At 43.3% G+C, this 19,632-nt stretch overlaps 1 protein-coding gene across 1 annotated transcript in view; it reads left to right on the forward strand.

Annotated features, from left to right (window-relative positions):
- The window catches only part of LOC142558444 (uncharacterized), a 105,122-nt gene that overhangs the window by 76,935 nt on the left and 8,555 nt on the right, over positions 1-19,632 (forward strand). The window contains exons 8-10 of the mRNA XM_075670578.1: positions 4,936-5,037; positions 7,188-7,586; positions 12,282-12,471. Coding sequence (XP_075526693.1) covers positions 4,936-5,037; positions 7,188-7,586; positions 12,282-12,471 — 691 coding nt within the window. The remainder of the gene's footprint in view (positions 1-4,935; positions 5,038-7,187; positions 7,587-12,281; positions 12,472-19,632) is intronic.

The raw sequence follows: 19,632 nt of genomic DNA on the forward strand, positions 1-19,632 counted from the left end.
AATAGACGAGAAAAGAGTGGCATGCAGTAACGAAGGGGAGGCTAGAGGATTGGTGGAGGAAGTCAAGGGATAGATAATACCATAAATCGGGGAGATAATGTTTCCTCTACTGTTTTAGATAGTTATATTGGGGGGAGGAGGGGAGTGAAAACTAGGTTAAGGAAAAGAGGATATAAAGAAAGGAAAAAATAATAATAAAATAGGAGGGGGAGCAAAAGGCTAGGTGGCGCCAGCCGCCGCCCGTTACAGAGGGTATAGCCATATGTAAAGGTGTTCTGTGGTATAGCCATAGAGAAAGAAATTATAGCCACCATCCATCCATCCATCGTCTGCCCGAGTGTATGTTCCGTTAGTTCCGTGTAGTTTCGTGAGAGAAAACCGCTGTATACCTGTATTGGCGTCCCTGCGTTGCCACCAAATGACTACTGAGCGCATGTTTGCCAAGTGTGTACCGCGCATACACTCATTCAATGCATGTTAATGCACTAAGCCAAACGCCGACGATCAGTGATGGTGAACACCTACGAACGAGTGCTTCAGGAAAGGCGAATTCCCAGCTTCAAAATTTACTGTGAGCTTGCTGACGGAGGCAAGTGGGTATCTCTGGTGTGCTATGCCCTCACATACGAGGGGTTCGTCTTTTTAATAGGCTGGATTGAATCGGCTACACTGGGCCCCATCGTGGCCGCCAGTGTACTACTGAGTACGGCGCCGTACACAGCGATGAATCTGCAGCTAGATTTCCATACCATGTTTGACCGACACCAACGGTGTCAGCTGTCTCGATCTGAATGACTGTTGATCGTTCAATGAACTTTGTGTACCCCATCGCTGGAACTTACAAACAGGGTGTCGAAGAGCAAGGATTGCATCGTGCGAAACCGGAAGGGGAGCAACGACGGCGCAGTGGTTGTTAGCGTCCTTTAATAATGGACGCAGTGGCCGCGATGGGAAGTGTGAATTTGCGCTAGTATTAAGCGTAGATAACGTGTCATTACTTTGTATATACGGAAGGAATTTACGTTTACTGTGTGATTTGGTTCTATATCCCTTCTACAATGGCGCCTGGCGTGGTTCTGATGGGTCTCATCTGAACAACTGCTCGACATGTAGGAAGCGGTTCCCGAGACTGCTAGAAAAAGGCTGCATTCTGCACCGAACACAAATAGGTTGATGTTTTTAATAGCGGCATTCATGAATGAGCTAGAGCAAAAATTTATATTCTTTGACGGTGTGTTGCCGGAATTTCGCTACGCCTGCTGCCTTGAGAGTCAAGCTGTCACTTGTTGCATGACAAGCCAGTGTGAGGGACTTGTTCACATTGTTCGAAAAGGGCGACACAGGCATTGTAACAAATTTTTCTGCCTATGGCAGCCTTGTCAAGCTACTCAGCTTCCAGCTGACAAGCCTCTCCAAAACGCTTTTTTGTTTTTTTTCTTCTCACTTTCTGGGAAATAAAGTGAATTTAATCGAACAGAGTGACTGGTAACAAGGCGACATTACTGTAGAAACTTTGGGACACCTACTGCTTCCAAGAGCCAGCTGCCATTTCCAGCCCTTGCAACACGGTTGCACAGTAGTATAATGTGGAATGCCGCATAGTTGGATCGAAGACAGAATGAGGACTGCTTAACCGCAGCCTCCTGTAGCTGTCATTGCTAGGGTATGTAAACTTTCTTCACACACTACTGAACGAGAAGAACGGGAATTGAGGCGCCAGAATTTTGGTTAATCACAATCATATAAAACCAACATACAATGAAACTAACGAAAGCACAGCATAAATTACTTGTTTTGAATTGAGATGTAGAAAATAATATAGTGAAGGGAGATGAAACTAGACCAAAAAAGATGTCTTGCCGCAGGTGGAATACAAACCCACGTCTTTATAATGTGTGCAGTGTTATTACCAATTGAGCTACTGTAGCACTATTTTCACCAGCCACGGTGGCTTAGCGTCTATGGTGTTGTATTACTAAGCATGAGGTCGCAGGATCAAATCCTGGCTGTGATGGCCGCATTTTGATGGGGGTGAAATGCAAAAATGCTCGTGTCTTGTGCGTTGGGGGCACTTTAAAGGTCCCCTGGAGTCCTCCACCACAGCGTGCTTCATAATCAAATCGTAGTTTTGGAACGTAAAACCCCAGAATGCATTCATTCATTCAGCGCTGTTTTGCTATTTAATATGCGAGCTAGATCTAGCCCCGAGAGCGCTAGCCAGTGCCACAACTCAATGCCCATGGCGGCAGATGTAGAACATCCTTTCTACTGCACTACTGCTGCTTCTGTATGCAACTCAAATTGCAGCAGTAACTTGCCAAAAAAACATGCTTATGCCACCTTTAGTTTGCCTCAGAAATTACGACCAGCTTCTAGAAAAGTGGCATCCTCAAAGTGAACCTTGGCTTTCATGTTTTGGCAAGATATCATTGTGGCTCTAAAGATTGTGTGTGTGTGTGTGTGTGTGTGTGTGTGTGTGTGTGTGTGTGTGTGTGTGTGTGTGTGTGTGTGTGTGTGTGTGTGTGTGTGTGTGTGTGTGTGTGCGTGTGTGTGTGTGTGTGTGTGTGTGTGTAGTTAAACTTGATATAACAAACTTCACTATAATGATATCTTGATGTAATGAAACATTTAACTTTTTACAACTTGTTGTCCACAGAACACTGTGTATATTGAACCTTGGTATATTGAAGTGCGTTTATCCACAATTTTAAATGAACAAAATTTTAATATATAGTGAAGTGCCAATCATACCTACTTCGTTATACCACAGATATGTGTATTATACTTTATTGGCTATACAGTGATCATTCACACTCTTTAAAGAATTCTGTGTATGCAAACAAACTGCTTATTTGTTTCTGATGCTCCATTTGTGCTTTTAAGAAATAAGGCTTCATAATGTGCAATGTAATGAAAGAACTTTGTTATTGTTATGAATGCTAGGTCGTGAACCTCGTCTTAGTGGTAGTGAGGACATCTGCTCATTATTCAAAAACTATAGGTTGTGTTTGCAGACCTCTAGGAGTGTTACATGCCGTCTCCAATCGTCTGTGTTCCACTGCATCTGAGACATTCAACTTTTCTCTCTCCTCCCAAGATGTGCAGTGGAAATGCCTTGAATGCCTGCAGTGATAGAGCAATGGAATGGAGCACTGGCTGTTTTGGCGAGACTGTGCGCCATTGTCACAAAGAATGTTAATCCATCCTCGGGCCTAATTTGTGCAAAAATCTCACGTTTTTTTAATTGAACAACTTGCAAATGACTAATGTCACAATGTCTCTGTACTTCTCACTGGACGCACAAATGGCAGGATATGCAAATGCCGTTGTCATCTTTCAAGTACCCAGTAACATTTGGCCTGAAAACCAGTTTGAGATAGTAGACCCAAAGTGAAGTCTTGTGAATGGCGCTGCTGTTTTTCACGGTGGGCATTTGCAGCAGCCAAGTGCACTGCACACAAGGGAAGAGCAATGAGTACTGCTGGAATTTACAATGTGGACGTTTCTTTTTTCTTTTCGCTTACAAAGTTTAATTCTGAGGAAACCGTTGGGGGGATTTTTGTTGTGGACACATGCCACTCTTGAGGTGGATACTGTCTTTCTTTTCTTTTTTCATAGCACCTCCATCATCTTGCATACTTACGCAGAGCTCATTTGCTTATTCAGTGCTCCTGAGCCTCAAATTGGTTAAATTCTACCTTCTACTTGCCTCGTCATTAGCTCAATTGATAAAGCAAACTCCCCAGAAAGGTGGTTGCGATGCCATGCTCAGTTCCCAAACAAAAGCGAATGTCATTCGGACTGCAAATGTTTCTTTTTGAGAAATTTATATAGATTTTTCTTTTTTTCTTGTCAACTATCCTTGCGTGATCTCTCACTTGGCAAGCATCATATCACAGTGAAGCTGAGCGATTTGATATTCCAGAAGTGTGATCTAGCAGTCTACGTTGTCACTTCTCCTTGGGGTCCCTTTAAGACCTTGCATTTCTTAAGGATTGCTATTCCTCACTTCACAGTACATGAAACCAGGCTTTCATCTTTAGAAGGAAAGAAAGAAAGGTGGCGAGACTTTGCCTAGCAGCTGACTTAGCCACGATTAGGAACCTGCTTGAGAGTCTGGTCTTAACATTTGAGCCAGCTTTGAGTCAAAGCATTGATAACTGAACAGTAAATGTGAAATGCGACCAGTCTCCTTTCAACATGTGTGTTACTTGCAGTGTGAATGATGGCAGGTCTCTATGGGAAGAACTGCAGGATGCTCAGGTCCACTCAAAAGTAATTCACCGTGTCAGCACGCACTCTTCAGATCAAAATCGCTTGCATTCACCTACAGATTAGAGCACCTGAGTGTGTGTTTTTCAAAGTGGTGGTTCAATGCTGTCTCTCTCGCATGGTAATCATAAGGAGAGCAGAGGCTCTGTGGTCAACCCATGTGAGCACATGCTGAAGCAACACACTCATGCAAGACCCATTTTACAGTTAAACTCATTTTAGGCTGTACTCAAACCATGCAGCAATAATTTCTGTGGCTGGTGCCTTTCCTTGAACTCTCTGCACATCTAAGGATCCCACAGCATTTCTGGAACAAGGGCCTTGCAGTGGTCCTGGGCATATTCTGCTAGAGAAAGAAAGGTGGCCCAAAAGAATGGCGATGATAATGATGGCTACTGTGTGGCAATTCTTGAAGAGCAGTTTGGCTGGTGCACCTGCGTTTTCTGAATATGTTGGTACCTGAAAGCACCCTCGATCATCTGTACACTTCAGATTTTCCCTTTTTGTCAGTGGCACTTTACATTTGTAAAGTTTCGTGCTCTCTACAGTTGAAGAGTCCTCATTACATGTGATTATTGCATGCATGGCATGAAGTGTAGTAGACCTGGCCACTTGCGGCACTAATTTACCTTGACTCCACTTCTCTGTGCCTCGATTTTGCAGGCATCAAGGCAGATGCACCACCCAAGGAAAATGAGATGCTAGAAGATTATGTCAGAGGAACTGATGACAACCTTTTATCTGCAAATGTCTGCAAACAAGCATGTGCACCAAGTTCACTTGCAGCGTCACCAGCAGATGCATAGTGTCCACTATAACAGACGTATGAGTGGTGCTGCCTACTTGTGCATCTTCCTTTGATGTCATTTTGTGACATTCCCTGCAAATTTGTCTTTCTGGTGATAAGTGTAGAATGTTTGTTCTTTTGTATAGTGAGTTCTGTCATTGCTGCTCATTGTCACTGAGTTGGGTGCAATTCAGCAGCACTTTCTGTTTTGTGTCACTAGCACTGTGTTGTGACTGAGTCTGTTAGTTGCTGCTGGTAGGCGTTGATCAGTGATGCCGAGTGCAGTAAGCAGCATAATGGCTTTTACAGTTGCATTGTATGATGTGCTCATGGTCATTTTCGGCTGTCTCTTCATAACCACTACAACTTCAACAGCATAAGGCAGTTACCATTACTGGCACCTTTCTGCTTCATATTTCATCTTGCTGCTTGTGTTCCTGTTGCTATTTTTTATCATAGTCTGCTTTGTTTATTCATTGCACTTGATATAGACAAAGTATTTGTACATCACAGTTCTTATCTTTCAGCTCACAATGGCAATTTTAGGGAACAAAAATTGGGAGTGTGTAAGCAGGGTCAATGAATACCATAAAAGTATAGAATGTGCTTTTTAATAAATGTAAAGGTTTTAGTTCTAAGCCTCTCTGTAAGCTCCGGCTCAAAAACTGCTCAAGATAAATATTAATGTCAGGTGTAAATGTTTTCTTTCGAGGCCCCATAGAATGTACTCTACTGTTGTTGTTTCTGCTTTTTCGACATACTTGTTATGCTACATATGAACATGCAACATGAACGCTTTAAAACATGAATTCTTCATGACATAAAAATTCACAGCATGAAAGCGTTTAGTGCTCCAAATATTTTGTACAAGTCAAATGGCCAACCATCCTAACTTCCTGCATTTATAAAAAATTCCTACTTTTCATCAAGGAAGCACGAAATAGGAGAGGCCCTGGCGTCATGTTTCTGAAGCCGGTCGTACAGCCATTTTGGTGTGCCATCTCCCTTTGCACCTTCAATCAGCTTGCTGAAGCAAATAGGTGCGAGCTTTGAACCTGCTGTGAGCTGCCGGAACTGTGTGCTGCTGACGCACGCTAGAACAAAGGCTACAAAAATTTTGTAACACTTTTAGTGAAGCAGATACACTTCTGTCTTTTTCCGTGACAGACTGAAGATGACGAAGACCCGCGCCATGATTGGTTGATGTGCTTGAGTGTCACTGTTGCTGGATGACACTCACACTTACAGCCCCAAAACGCAATGTTCGAGCTTACACACATCCCACACTCCAGAGTCAGCTTGTCTCACGAACAGAATGTGCTGCGAGAAAGACACAGGGCTGAAAAACCTTATCTCACTTTTCAGAGGTCGAGAGAAGCAGCGAGAGCTTCAGGAGCACATTGGCGTTTGGGGTACGAATCCCAGTGCTCCTTTATGAAAAACAGCACATTACTTCCGCCACACTTTCTCCAATACATCTGTGCTGACCAGGACCTCTCCTACACTTCTCGTTATCTGCGCTGCCCTACAGTTATCTGCTCCAGTACTGTTTCTTCTTTGTGACGTCGTTATGTCAGTGCTATAGATCTTATGAAGGCTTCCGAGCAATTTGTATTTACAGTTACTTAAATGTACATACACATACATACATACATACATACATACATACATACATACATACATACATACATACATACATACATACATACATACATACATACATACATACATACATACATACATACATACATACATACATACATACATACATACATACATACATACATACATACATACATACATACATACATACATAAACCTGAGGAGAGCTGCGTACAAATGATTGTGCCAAGCCTTAGTGTGGAAAAGTACTGCAGAGAACAAGTAGCAACAGCACCGTAGGTACTTACAGCAAATGAAGCAGAGAGAGAGAGAGAACCCCTTAATGAAAGGCAGAGATTTTAGCCAGCGTTCACTGCTCAGTGTCAATCTAGTAAAGATGCTGTCAACTACTTATGCATCACCTCCTGCCTGCGCTCATGTGTTACGTTACCCTATATGTGCAAGATATACAGGCCATCTGATCAGCCTTGCTGTTTTACAACGAGTCGCATCTTCTGTCTTGCAGGTTCTGCTAGACTACTACAGCACAGCGCTGATCAGCTCGGTGATGGCGCGTCTACCAGACAAGTAGGGCTGCATTGCTCCCTCTTTCCAACTAGTGGGAGTGACCTGAGCTACCATGAGAGTGTGCATGGTAATGAACGGTTCACATGTGGTTACTGCAAAAAGGTCTTCAAGAAGAGGGGAGCCCTGACCGTTCACCTCCGCATCCACACCGGTGAGAAGCCGTACCAGTGTCACCTGTGCCCCAGGAACTTCACGCAGAGGGCCACTCTCATGTATCACATGCGAACACACACTGGGGAAAAGCCTTATCAGTGCCGCTATTGCCCCAGGGCCTTTTCACGAAAGATGCTGCAGAAAAACCATGAGCGCAGGAAGCATTTGGAGCATTTGACCACTTTTTGAAGATGCTTGCCACCATTTGCTGGCATTTTTTGTGACATGGCTCAATGGTTGACTTTGGGAGGCATGTGCGTCTACTTTTATTTGCTGTGATGCATTTGCCAAAAAATAAGATATGTCTGTTCATTTTTCAGGACAAATTGCAATGTTTACCCCTAAAGTGAAGGTTTATAAAGCAGTGTCTTAGAAAAAGCTAAATAATTGCCACAACCAGTTAGCCCTTGTTCAAGAGGTATAGCAAGTACTTTCCCATAAGACAGCCCATGTTCTTCACTGAATATCTATGCTAAGGGCCAATGTTGCAAAATATCTACTTTCTTTTTGTTCCTGTGCTTTGAAAACTTCCACAGTTAGCTGTTCCTATCCTGCAACACTTAAGCATTTCATGAAGCATGGACATGGACTGTGTAATTAGAGGCCTGATTAACAATGCATTATGATGTAGGTAGCTGCCACTAGGTAAAAGACTTTTGTAGCAAAACTATCCCAGTATGAAAGCTGTTGCAATTAATTTCCTGAGCTTAGTACTATCATTCCCATGTCCCCTTCTTTAAGTGATTATAAGAGCCTCAAACATGGGAACTGTGTTCCACAACATTACTACAGGCTGCTGAGGGCAATTTTTGGACATATGTTTAAGAATTATATGCTAGATAATGTGTTCATGTCATTGGGGAAACAACCTTGATACATATTGTTTGTCTAATATCTGGCACAGTGTTGCTTGGCTATGAAAAATGACGACGTCCATTTTCCCCGTGAATTTGCAATGGTTGCACATCCTTGGTGCGTTCCTGACTGGTGTAGTTTGACCTCATAACAAATGTGAGGCCACAGACTTCCTGAGTAGAGCCTTATGGATGACACTTTCATTTCCAAGATCACGCACACAACAGTAGCAGCAAGTAAGTGCATATCAAATAGATAACAGTGACAAGAGGTGGTGCCGGTGTTTCCGTTGGTCACTCGACAAGCTTTTCCTGGTGCATTGCAGAGCCTTTTCAAGTGACTTCCTTGTGTGTAGCAGCATATTGCAGTGGCACGAAGGGGCAAGATTTTCTGTTTCTGTCTTGTTTGACGTGGGTTGAGGTGAAGGGTGCTGCAGGGAGTATATTGACTGCACAAAAACGAAAATTTTGCTTTGAAGAGAGTCTGCCACATGATTCTAACCTTCTTCTGGAAGTGCGAAGTGTCCTTAGTGGCAATCTGTCTCTTACTTCTTGTGCATAAACCGCAAAGGAAGGAATGAAGTCAAGCAATTTACAAATACAGGACTGGTGTGGCAAGCACAGAGAAAGAGCATTAATTGGAGACCGTTTGTAGATGTTTTTGTTTGTACTGAAGTATCGGAACATCACCCTGTCGTGCTGTGGACTTACTGGATGGTGATGGCGACAGTGATCGTGATTAGTGTGCACAGAGTGCCTGTGTCTATTACGAACACTGTGTAAGTGCTAGTACCTTGCAGCTTGAAGGAGCTGTCGGATCTGTGTGCTGTTTATCATCCACACACAGTGAAGCGGGTAGAAGTGTTACTCTTTACCTCAATTATTGGTTTTCTACCCCCTGTCCTCTCTTGCCCTCACCCTTATATATAAATAGTTTACCCACCCTCCTTTGCATTCACAAAGAACTTATCTGCCCTCCCTCACTCTCACCCTCAGATTAAAGAGCCTACCTTCCTTCTCTTACCTGTGGTTTGTTACAATTTCATACCATTTACTCACCTAGTGAGGTTAGTTGACAATTATGATTGTCTGCCATGCCATTACAACTGTCGAAGTGTGCCGCATTGCTTTGCTTATATGGACATTGGCTAAACTAGCTGACTAAACCTAAAAATTAAGCCATCCGCAATGCTCGCATTGTTTCATCAAGTTGCTGGGATTTCAAAACGGAGAGCTTGTTGGCATTTGTGGTGGGATACTATTAAACTATCTGTTATACTAATCAACTACCCTGTTGTGCTTATTTGAGATTATTAGCATGACACTATAGATGTTATAAGCTAAAATATTTAAGTTGCATGCTTACTGTAAATAAAATCCCTCTACCAGTGTTGCCATGTGCCAGCTGAAACAAAAAGTAAATCAGTTTTCGTACTGTAATTGAGCTTTAGCTATATTTATGTAATGTATTTTCTTCTTTTTCATGTTGCCATCTCTAGGTCAAAAAACACTATCAATGCCCGAGAAGCCTCAAACCTCAAGTTTTTGGCCCTCTCTAATCAGAGAAAGAAAAGGTAAATTCCAGAAAGCTTCTTTCGGATAAAGGAGCATGCTTAGTTGTGGTAATTGGTGAAAAAAAAAACAAGAAACATCAGAGTGATGTCAAAAAGTCACCATCCCTGTTCCCACTTTCATTGCTGTCACAGCTTACATCAACAGCCATTTTTACAACTGAGGTCAGTTACAAATATGGGCGTCAGTGTACATCGGAGCTCAAGAGCCTTCCTGCCAGTGCGCTTCAAAACTTTAGTCCTCAAACCCATCATGCATGTGGTCTAAGTGACTTCTCTGCACTTCAGCCATGGCGACGTTCAACAAACTTACAGTTTCATCGCCGCACCCGGGGCTGAGGTGAGTGGAGGCGGTGCTGTTCAGACAATTACAAACTGGTTCTTTACCCACCCCAGTGTTAATGAATCATCTGTACCCGAAAGTATATATGTGTGATGTGTGCCCCGTGTGCTAGCGGGTAAGGGCCACACTGACGCACATCCTATGGGATTGCACCAAGTTCCCCGACGAAGCTTCGACAAGTACAACGATTCCGCCGCGACTCGCGGCTGCGGTGGAATGCTACGACCACAAAATCCAAACCTGGGCCCAGCAGGTCTCGGCGACTCTTGAAAGACAAAGGCCGAGCGAAACCGATGGAATATTGCCCCTCAGGGCGACCGACCACAGGAGTAACACACGCTGGAGTTGAGTAGAGACCACCCGCTGAGAAGACGTCAGGGCCCGCGTCGCGGCACCATTTAGTCATGGTGTCATTCTGCAGGCAACTAAATGAAGTTGTTTCTCGCGCTCTCTTCCTCTGCACTTCAGCAATATGAATTGCGCCTTTCTCATTTAGTTCCACATTGTCACCCTTCCTCACCCTCACCTTAACACATGAGGGTGAGGTTAGATAAGAGGACGTCCTCATGAGGGACAACCCTTGTGAGGGTGCCAGTAATAGCAATTGACATATTGACTGTCTGCTGTCTCTTCATGACGGCAGAGAGTGATTATGACAATTACTATTACTGGTGCCCTCTGTACGCCAATCTTCACCTTTGTGCTTGTGTTATTTCTGCCGCCATTTTCATGATTGTCTTTTTCACATTAGGAGTGTGACTGTGCCTTCATGCACTGAAATATACAGGAGCTGGGGCTTGCGCTAGCCTGTGGTCAGTGCAATATGCTGTGCAAAAAAATCGCACTATGTGCTTCCTCACAAATTTCATGCTGTCCTTGTATCCACTTTCTGTCTCAGACTTGTCCTTATGGCTGCACTCCTGGCAGCTATACCTCTCAAATAGCATAAATAAAACATAAATATGAGCAATGAAAGTTGAAGATGCGGTAATCTTGGTGGGTCTCTGCTAGTGGACAATGGAAAAGTAGGTGCAACAACAAAATGATTTGTCTCTTGTCGTTTCACTTTGCAGCAGGCAACTTATCCATTGCCTATTAACTGGCTCCCTTATATTAATGTGCATCATTAACCCAATCATGTATCTCGCTAAAACGCACATTTCACTCTAAATTCACCACTGTGTGCAACATTGATGTGGTATTGCAGACACCTAGTATGACATTAATCATGCAGTTATGCCAGAATCACGTGTCATGATATCAAATAATTGCAAGAGGTTATCTACTATGTTGCTTTGTGTTCGTATTTGTGTGCCATTCCTGTTCGTGTTACACAAATGAAAAGCTGTTTCAGTGTAGCGTTTATCCAATGACATTCAGCCGCAAATCGTGTCATGCTAGAAATTGTGCAATGACAGGCTTAGCTCAGGCCTTCTTCCAGCCTCTCTTATGTGCAGTTCATCTAAGGACCACTTCGATGGTATTGCATAATGGGTGGAAAGATAGGAAAACAGAAAGGCATAAGTGTGCAAACACTTATGCCTTTTTATTTTTAAACAGCAGATGTTCTTCACTGTTGATCATAAGAATGTATATGTGGGCAGCATGTGGTAATCGTTTGGCAGAAAGTATTATTCCATCCTGTTTGCACAGGACAAGATCGGTGCGCGGAACACATTGCCAGGAAACTTTGCTGCGAGGTATGATGTATGCTGTGCAAATCAATGCGTTTGTAAAGCTTCAAAATGAAGCATCCTTTTCCCGCCAACTCACTGACACGACCTGCCCACCAAAAGGCCTTTTACTATTTTTAATTTTATTTTTCATACCCTGTTTTCTAATTACCTCTTGTGCTACCATGTGATACACCAATACCATTCACTGACAATTGACAGCCAACATGCTCACTAGTGCGGAAAACAGCAGGTATCATGCTTGTTTCAGAATGTGACAATTTGAACAGCACAAAGGACGGGACACGTAAGAACACAATTGACGAAGCGTTTGCGTTCTTATTTGTCCGATCCTTCGTGCTGTTTAGACTTCGATATATGTACCGGTTAGCCGACGTCAACACTCTGGTTCAGAGTGTGTCACTTTCTGTGGCGCAGACACCGTCGCCATGAGTCGCTACCCGGAAGCGTCCCCTCAACTATGCTCAAACATGGAAAGGCATCTGCTGCGGCATACTGTGTGCGGCTATGCCACAGCTTCCCGCAACACAATGGAGATTCACCAAAGAGAACATAATGAGAATTTCCTGAACAAGTGTGACTACTGCGGCAAGGTGTTCCCACTGAGGTACAACCTGCACGTACATCTACGTGTCCACACTGGCTAGAGACCAGTCTGTTGTCCCCTCTGCCCTATGCCTGTGCTCAGAAAGGGGTCCTTATGTGCCGTATACAGTCTCAGAGAGGCGAGAAGCCATGTCAGTGTAGGTTTTGTCCAATGCGGTTTGGCCGCAAAGCACACCAGAAGAGGCATATGAAGAGAAATTATACATGCGGCAGGCCGCACACACTGTAGCAGTAAATTCAGGAGAATTAAGCAACACTTGAGCAAGGCGGAGTAGGAAATTGCCGCCTGTCATGTGAAGCTATCCATGACAGCCTGTTTTGTTCTGGAGAGAGGTTGTACATGGGAAGTCAACTTCCACATGCTCACTTCAGGGGGCAGATACTTCAAGAATCATTCAAGAGATTATTGTTTCACATGCTAGCTGTTAACAGAGTCTTGCTTATATATTAATTTTCCACATATTTACATTCAGTCCTTTATTTTTCCAACATATCCTTATTGCTAAATGCAATGTTTAACATTACAACTGACATATTTGTTGAGGTTTTGCAGGTTTATGCATTTATCGACTTCATGTGTTCTTAATGGGCTGTATTGCTTCTTCGGAACATTGTAACATTTTCATTGTGTGCATTAATATTTGTCACAGTTTCACTTGTTTTGCAGGCTTGTACCAGGCGATCCATTGATTGCATCTTTTTTATTATTATTATTTTTTTTTGTTGAAGCAGGTCACCACCATCTTCTGATTTTATATACAGTCAAACCTCCATTAAGTAAAACCCAACTTTACAAAATTTTCTATCTGAAATATTTTTATTCCCAAATCCTATTTATAGAGCTTGATGTGACAAAAACCTTGAAGCAATGAAGTGAGTTCAATCTGTCATCTGAATCAATTATATTTCAAGGGAAAATATTGGTAAAGGAAAGAACATGTCACATCAATTCATGGTTATGTTCAGAATTTTACTAAATTTATTCAAGTGTTGTAGCAATGAATGCATTACCTTGCCAGTTTCACACGGGTGGTTTTCCTTTTATGTAACGGTTTATCGCAGTGTCTCGGTATCACAAGCTCAGTGTTGGCTTACAAGCTGGTGCCACTCTTCCGTTGCAGCCAAGTTAAAAAAGGTGTTGTCTTCTCAGTTTAGCCTTATCCCACAATTACTTATTCTTACAAAGCGCAGGAAGACAAAATTTGCCATTTTTGGCTCTTGAATAATGTTGTGTTAGTCGCCTGAGTTTTGTCGATGTCAAATGAGACTGCAATCCCTTGGACTGTTAAACTGAGGTTTAATGCTTTGTGTATACAAGAGTGGTCTTCCTTTTTGTATTGATTTTTATAGCTGCCTTGTATATCAAGAGAACAGAGCAGGTGATCCAGTTGTTTCCACTGGTGTATGTTTTGAGGACTCACCATATATAAGTGAGCAAATAAACGAAATTTTAAACTTGATATGACCAGTTTTGCCTTTGTGTACACAACAACAACAGTACAGATAGAAATTTGTAACGGCATGCCCAGGTAATGGAGAAGGCTGATATTTCAAAATTTCAAAACACCACAGTATTTCGTACATCTTATGTGCCCAAGTGTAGGCACACAGCTGGAATTCCCACTCTGTGTCCCTGGTGAAAAGTGCCAGCAAAAAGTGCCCACCTCACCACACAGTTTGACCAACATCCATTACACCTGGCCTCTTGACGAATGATGTAATGGGTCAACTGAATGGCTATGCACAGGGAAAGGCAGGGAAAGTTTGGCTTGTTGGGGGAATTCTTGCTGGGCAGTGCATTTGCTGGACAGTGCCCAAGCAGATGAGGAATAAGGCACGCACATGAGCACTGATTTGCAGCCACGAATTTATTGGTGAAAAAATGTAAACATAAATTAAAGAAGTAAACATGGATACGTGTACAGATAAAAATCGCACATGCATGACAATGCCTTTCGAGCACAACAAGAAGATAAGATAGAAGCACAATAAGAAGATAAGATAGAAGGTAAACTTTGTCTTTTAGACACAGAAAAGCAACACGTGCCTGCCCCCCCCCGCCCTCCAAGTGCTGGTTAAAGAAATTCATGCTATTGCAAAAATCGTAATCCTTTCCCACTAAGAGCAACTGACTGATGGCTTGCTAATGCACTTGTTCCATTTCCTAGCGACTGACAAGGCCTTCATGGTTTTCCTTATTTCCTAGTCTTCGTGACCAAACAAAATTGTAGTTTTCTCTGTTATCATGTTGGAAAGGGAGCTTCCACATCTACAAAGTGTAGGCAGGTGCAGGTCCCTCTGAAGCAAAGATAAGTGCTCTTTTAGTCATACGTAAACATGACAGAAATTGATCAGGTCGGCTGAAATTACCAATCCTGTGCAAGATCGACAGAGCCACTGCATTATGTCGGAAGACTGAGTTCACAAATTCTTGCAGTGCTTAGGAATAAAGTGTAACCAGATCCTCTGCAGTGTAGGAATTGGTCATGTGAGACACTTTGCAGGTAGCTGATCATCCAACATTGGGCTTTTAGAAATCGTTGCTATATAGATGAACATGTTTGTATAACAGAAGCAAGTGGTGTGTGTGATCCAATCGTGCTCATTGACAGCAGCAAGGTAGTGATGCTGGTGATGATAGTAGTATAATAGCAGTGGCATGATGACTGACTTTTGTGTAGTACTACAGTAAAGAAACATCATGATGTTGTGCTGTACATATCGCAACAGCAGGGTTGAAAGCCAGTAACTCTCTTTTACTTATTCAGGTGCACATTAAATAATCCTAGGTGGTAAAAATTAATCAGAAGCCATCTACTGTGGTGTCTCTCATACCTACTGTGTAGCTTCAGGATGTTAATCCACACAACTTAATTGTTAACACTCTTGGATACAAGGTGCGTTCATGAAGTTTGTGTTACCAGCGGCATAAATTTGAAACAGGCGTACAAGAGAGGCATTAAAATGAGCATGTGTTCCTCTAGCTTTGACGAAGTATAAAATGATTTTCATAGCATTCGTGATTAGTCTGCGTAAGACCGCACCACGAATTTTTGGAGGCTATGCTGTGTTCGCGGCTTCCGATATCGCATAGGAGCACCTTTGCTCTGGCCGTTTCCTTCGGTGCTCTCCCCAGGACAGTGTGGCTGTCGTAGTCCCACCGTACACAGCAATGTTGTGCGCTGCAAGCCAACTGCCGAACGTTGTATGCAGTGGCCAGTACTGCGTGCAGTCTACAAGTTTTCGCGCATTTGCGAACATTGTGACTACAGACATAATGCATGTCAAGTTCACTGAGATGCACTCCAATGCCCAGCTGCAGAAACAAATTAACCTTTTGAACCTGCCACAGATAGTAATTTTGTTAATTGCAAGAGATTTGCAATACAGTGTGTGTCCTTACTCTAGGCTGCCGCTACAAAAGAATTTGTAGTCGGTCAAAACAAAACTTTGGCCTCAAAACAAGGTAGAAAGATCTGACACTGTAATTCTGATACTGATCTGAAGAGTAATTCGTTAGTGAATATGCAATGAAATTGCACAACTTACTCTTGAATATACCATGTGTTTCAAGTAACTAGTGCTAAAATTTTAAAATATCGAAGTGACATGCAGCTGGACACAGCCAAAGTAATGTTGTTTGCTGTCATTTGGACAAATTCAGACTAGTATATTACCTAATTACATAATTAGTTATTATAGTTAATCAATTTTTCAAATAATATATCCAGGGCAAAAGTGTCAACGAGAAAATTGTGGAGCATCCTGAAAAAGTCGCTATTCAGCTTTCTGTTGCTCGGACGAAATTACGCCGTCGGCGTGATGTTCCGTACAAAGTCTGAGTGCGATAATATCGCGGCCGCGCTCCGTAAGATGTCGGTGCGATCGAAAGCTTGCGAGAGTGAGCCGAAATGGATGGTGGCATATGGTGGCTTGATGCGGCGTAGTCAGCTTGCGCTCACAAGGGAGGAAGGCAGGGAGGGAGGGTGCGCGACATCTCACAAGCGCTATGGGGGGAGGGAGGGGGCGCACCTCCTCTTATATTCCAGGCACGGCGAAAGGCGCCGAGACGGGTTGCAGAAAAAAGCGCACTTTCTTCGTCATAATCACTCTCTCTCTCAGTCGGTGCGGCTGAGCGCGTAATCGCGCGCATGCCATCTTGGTGGCATTCCGCGCTCCATCTATACTCTCTATGCCGCGCTCTCTCCGGACCATACGACCATACCGCGCTCAGGACGTTGTGGCTCGCCTTCGCGCATTCCGTTCGCCGCAAGCGTTTTCCGGTAAATAAAGAACGGCAAAAATCGCGGTTGCATAAGCTGCAGTTGCCGGCTCTGCCAGTCGTTGCAGTGCGGTGCGTTGATCGATGCCATGCCTAAATGAACGCACGTATAGAAGTGCGCTCAAATTTCGCATTAGGGCGTATCGTAACCGTCTGTGAATTTTTTATCGTAATTGTCGGTAACCGTAGGTGGTGTTCAAAATTCGAAGTATCCCGAAATCGCCCCTACCACATTCTACCAGCAAAAGCATAGCCTTTAAGATGTGCATGGATGGATGGATGTTATGAGTGTCCCCTTTGGAACGGGGCGGTGGCTTGCGCCACCAAACTCTTGCTACTATGCTGCCTAATATCCTACCTTGGTTAATCAATGAGAAACAAAAAAAAAGACACTATGAACTACCACGTCCAAATTTTCTGATACCCTATTGCGAACTGTGCTTTTGTACGTCTCCGTCTTTTGTCGTTTCCCTACTTTTCTTCCACCAATCCTCCAATCGCCTCTTACTGATGTCTATTGCGGACCTGTTTGCTTTACCACTGCTCCCGCTGAACCCAAGGGCTTCAAGGAGGCCAGTGGTGCCTAAATCGACCGCTGGATAGACGTCTTCACATTCTAATAAAATATGCTCCGTCGTTTCCCTAGCTTTACCGCAGCAAGCACATGCTTCTTCTTCCTTCTTATATCTCGCTTTATAGGTGCGTGTTCTAAGGCATCCCGATCTCGCTTCGAAAAGTAATGAGCTTCCCTTTGAGTTATCATAAATGGTTTCTTTCCTAATTTCGTTTTTTCCCCTTAAGTAGTTACTCATGGCAGGTTTCTTTTCCATTGCCGCCACCCATGAGATTAATTCAGCCTCTCTGACTTTCCGCTTGACCTTCTTTGTTGCTGTGTTGCCCACCCCACAGGCCGCATACTTGCTGGTAAGCTTCCTAGTTCTTTTCCTCCACTGTGAATCAATGTTTTGCCTGTACAGATACCTGAACACTCTCCCAGCCCATTTACTTTCCTCCATATTCCTCAGCCGTTCTTCATACTCAATTTTACTGCGAGCTTCCCTCACTTCAAAACTAGTCCAGCCCATATCCCCTTGCACAGCTTCATTTGTAGTCTTCCCGTGAGCGCCCAATGCGAGGCGACCCACTGACCTTTGGTTCCCGTCGAGTCCTGATTGTACCCCTGATTTAAAGCAAACAACCGCATTTCCAAAAGTAAGTCCTGGAACCATTACCCCTTTCCACATACCTCGGAGGACCTCGTACCTATTGTATCCCCATAGCGCTCTGTGCTTCATTATGGCTGCATTTCTCTTCCCCTTGACTGTTATGGTTTTTTCCTGTGTTTCCATATATCCGTTGCCTTCGTTTATCCATATACCAAGGTATTTATATTCTGTTACCCGAGGTATTTCTTGGCCCTGTATCTCCACTGTCTGTTCACTGTTATCATTGAATACAATAACACCTGATTTTCTAACACTAAATTTCAAACCTAAATTGTTGGCTTCCTGTCCACAGATATTAGCCAGACGTTGCAAATCACTTTGCTTGTTTGCGAGCAACACAATGTCGTCCGCATAAAATAAACCTGGGAGTTGCTGCTCTATTACTGTACCTGCCTGTTTGTATGATAGATTGAACCCGATATTACTTCCTTCTAGCGCCCTCTCCATCCTCACCATGTACATCATAAACAGCAGCGGAGATAAAGGGCACCCCTGCCTCAGTCCCTTGTTGATATGAACTTTCTCCGCGCTCCTCCTCCCTTCCCATTCAACGCAAACAGTATTTTCTAGGTAAATCTCTCTGAAAAGCTGTATACAATCGTTACCTAAGCCTTCCCCTTCCAGAATATCCCACAAAATGCTGCGGTCTACGTTGTCGTATGCTCCTGTAATGTCCAAAAAGGCCACATACAACGGTCTGCTTTCTGCTTTTGATATTTCAATACACTGAGTAAGAACAAACAAGTTATCATCCAAACGCCTACCTATTCTAAAGCCATTCTGAAGCTCTCCCAAAATGCCATTATTTTCTGCCCATGCTTGAAGCTTTAATTTGATTGCCTGCATTGCTAGCCTGTATATTACCGATGTAATGGTCAACGGTCTATACGAGTGAATTCTGTCTTTCTCCCCCTTACCTTTATAAATTAAATTCATTCTACTTTGTCGCCAACTGTCTGGTATTCGTCTATCTTTTAAAGTTTTTTCAACTGCTTTCACGAGAGCTTCCTTACTTTTTGGTCCCAGTTCATTTATCAGCCTAACGGGAACCTCGTCTAGCCCTGTGGCTGTGCGCTTAGGAATTTTCTCTTCCGCTTTCTTCCAGTTTAAATTTGTAAGCACTAGCTCCTTTCCCCCTTGGGTCTCTTTCATGCTCTTTTTTTCTTCAAATACAACCTCGTCCTTGCCTTTGAAAGATTCGGCTGTTACTTTTTGGATGTAATTTATTGCTGCTTCTCCTTCCAGTCTGTTTTCATCTTCATCTAGGATATGTTGTTGTATTGTTGTTGACTTCCTGCCTAATGATTTTATGTGATTCCAAAATATTCTAGGTGCGGCCTTCTTTTTCTCACGTATTTCTGACAACCAACTTTCGCTTTCACCTTTTAATTTTGCTTGTACCAGTATTTGAACCATAGACTTTTTCTCCCGGTATATTTCCCATTTACTGGTTACTTCATCCTGTGGCAACTGCGCCTTCTTTGCCTGCCTGTGCTCTCGAGATGCTTTCTGTCGTTCGGCGATCGCTTCTCGTATCTCCTTGTTCCACCAGCTTTTCGGTTTCTTTTTTCCTTTCCAATGAACATGTTGTTTCTCTTTCCGTAATTCTGTCGTTACTACACTTAGAAGCTCACCATATTCCCACCCCTTACTT

Source organism: Dermacentor variabilis, chromosome 9 (genome assembly GCF_050947875.1).
Source record: "Dermacentor variabilis isolate Ectoservices chromosome 9, ASM5094787v1, whole genome shotgun sequence".
NCBI lineage: Eukaryota > Metazoa > Arthropoda > Arachnida > Ixodida > Ixodidae > Dermacentor > Dermacentor variabilis.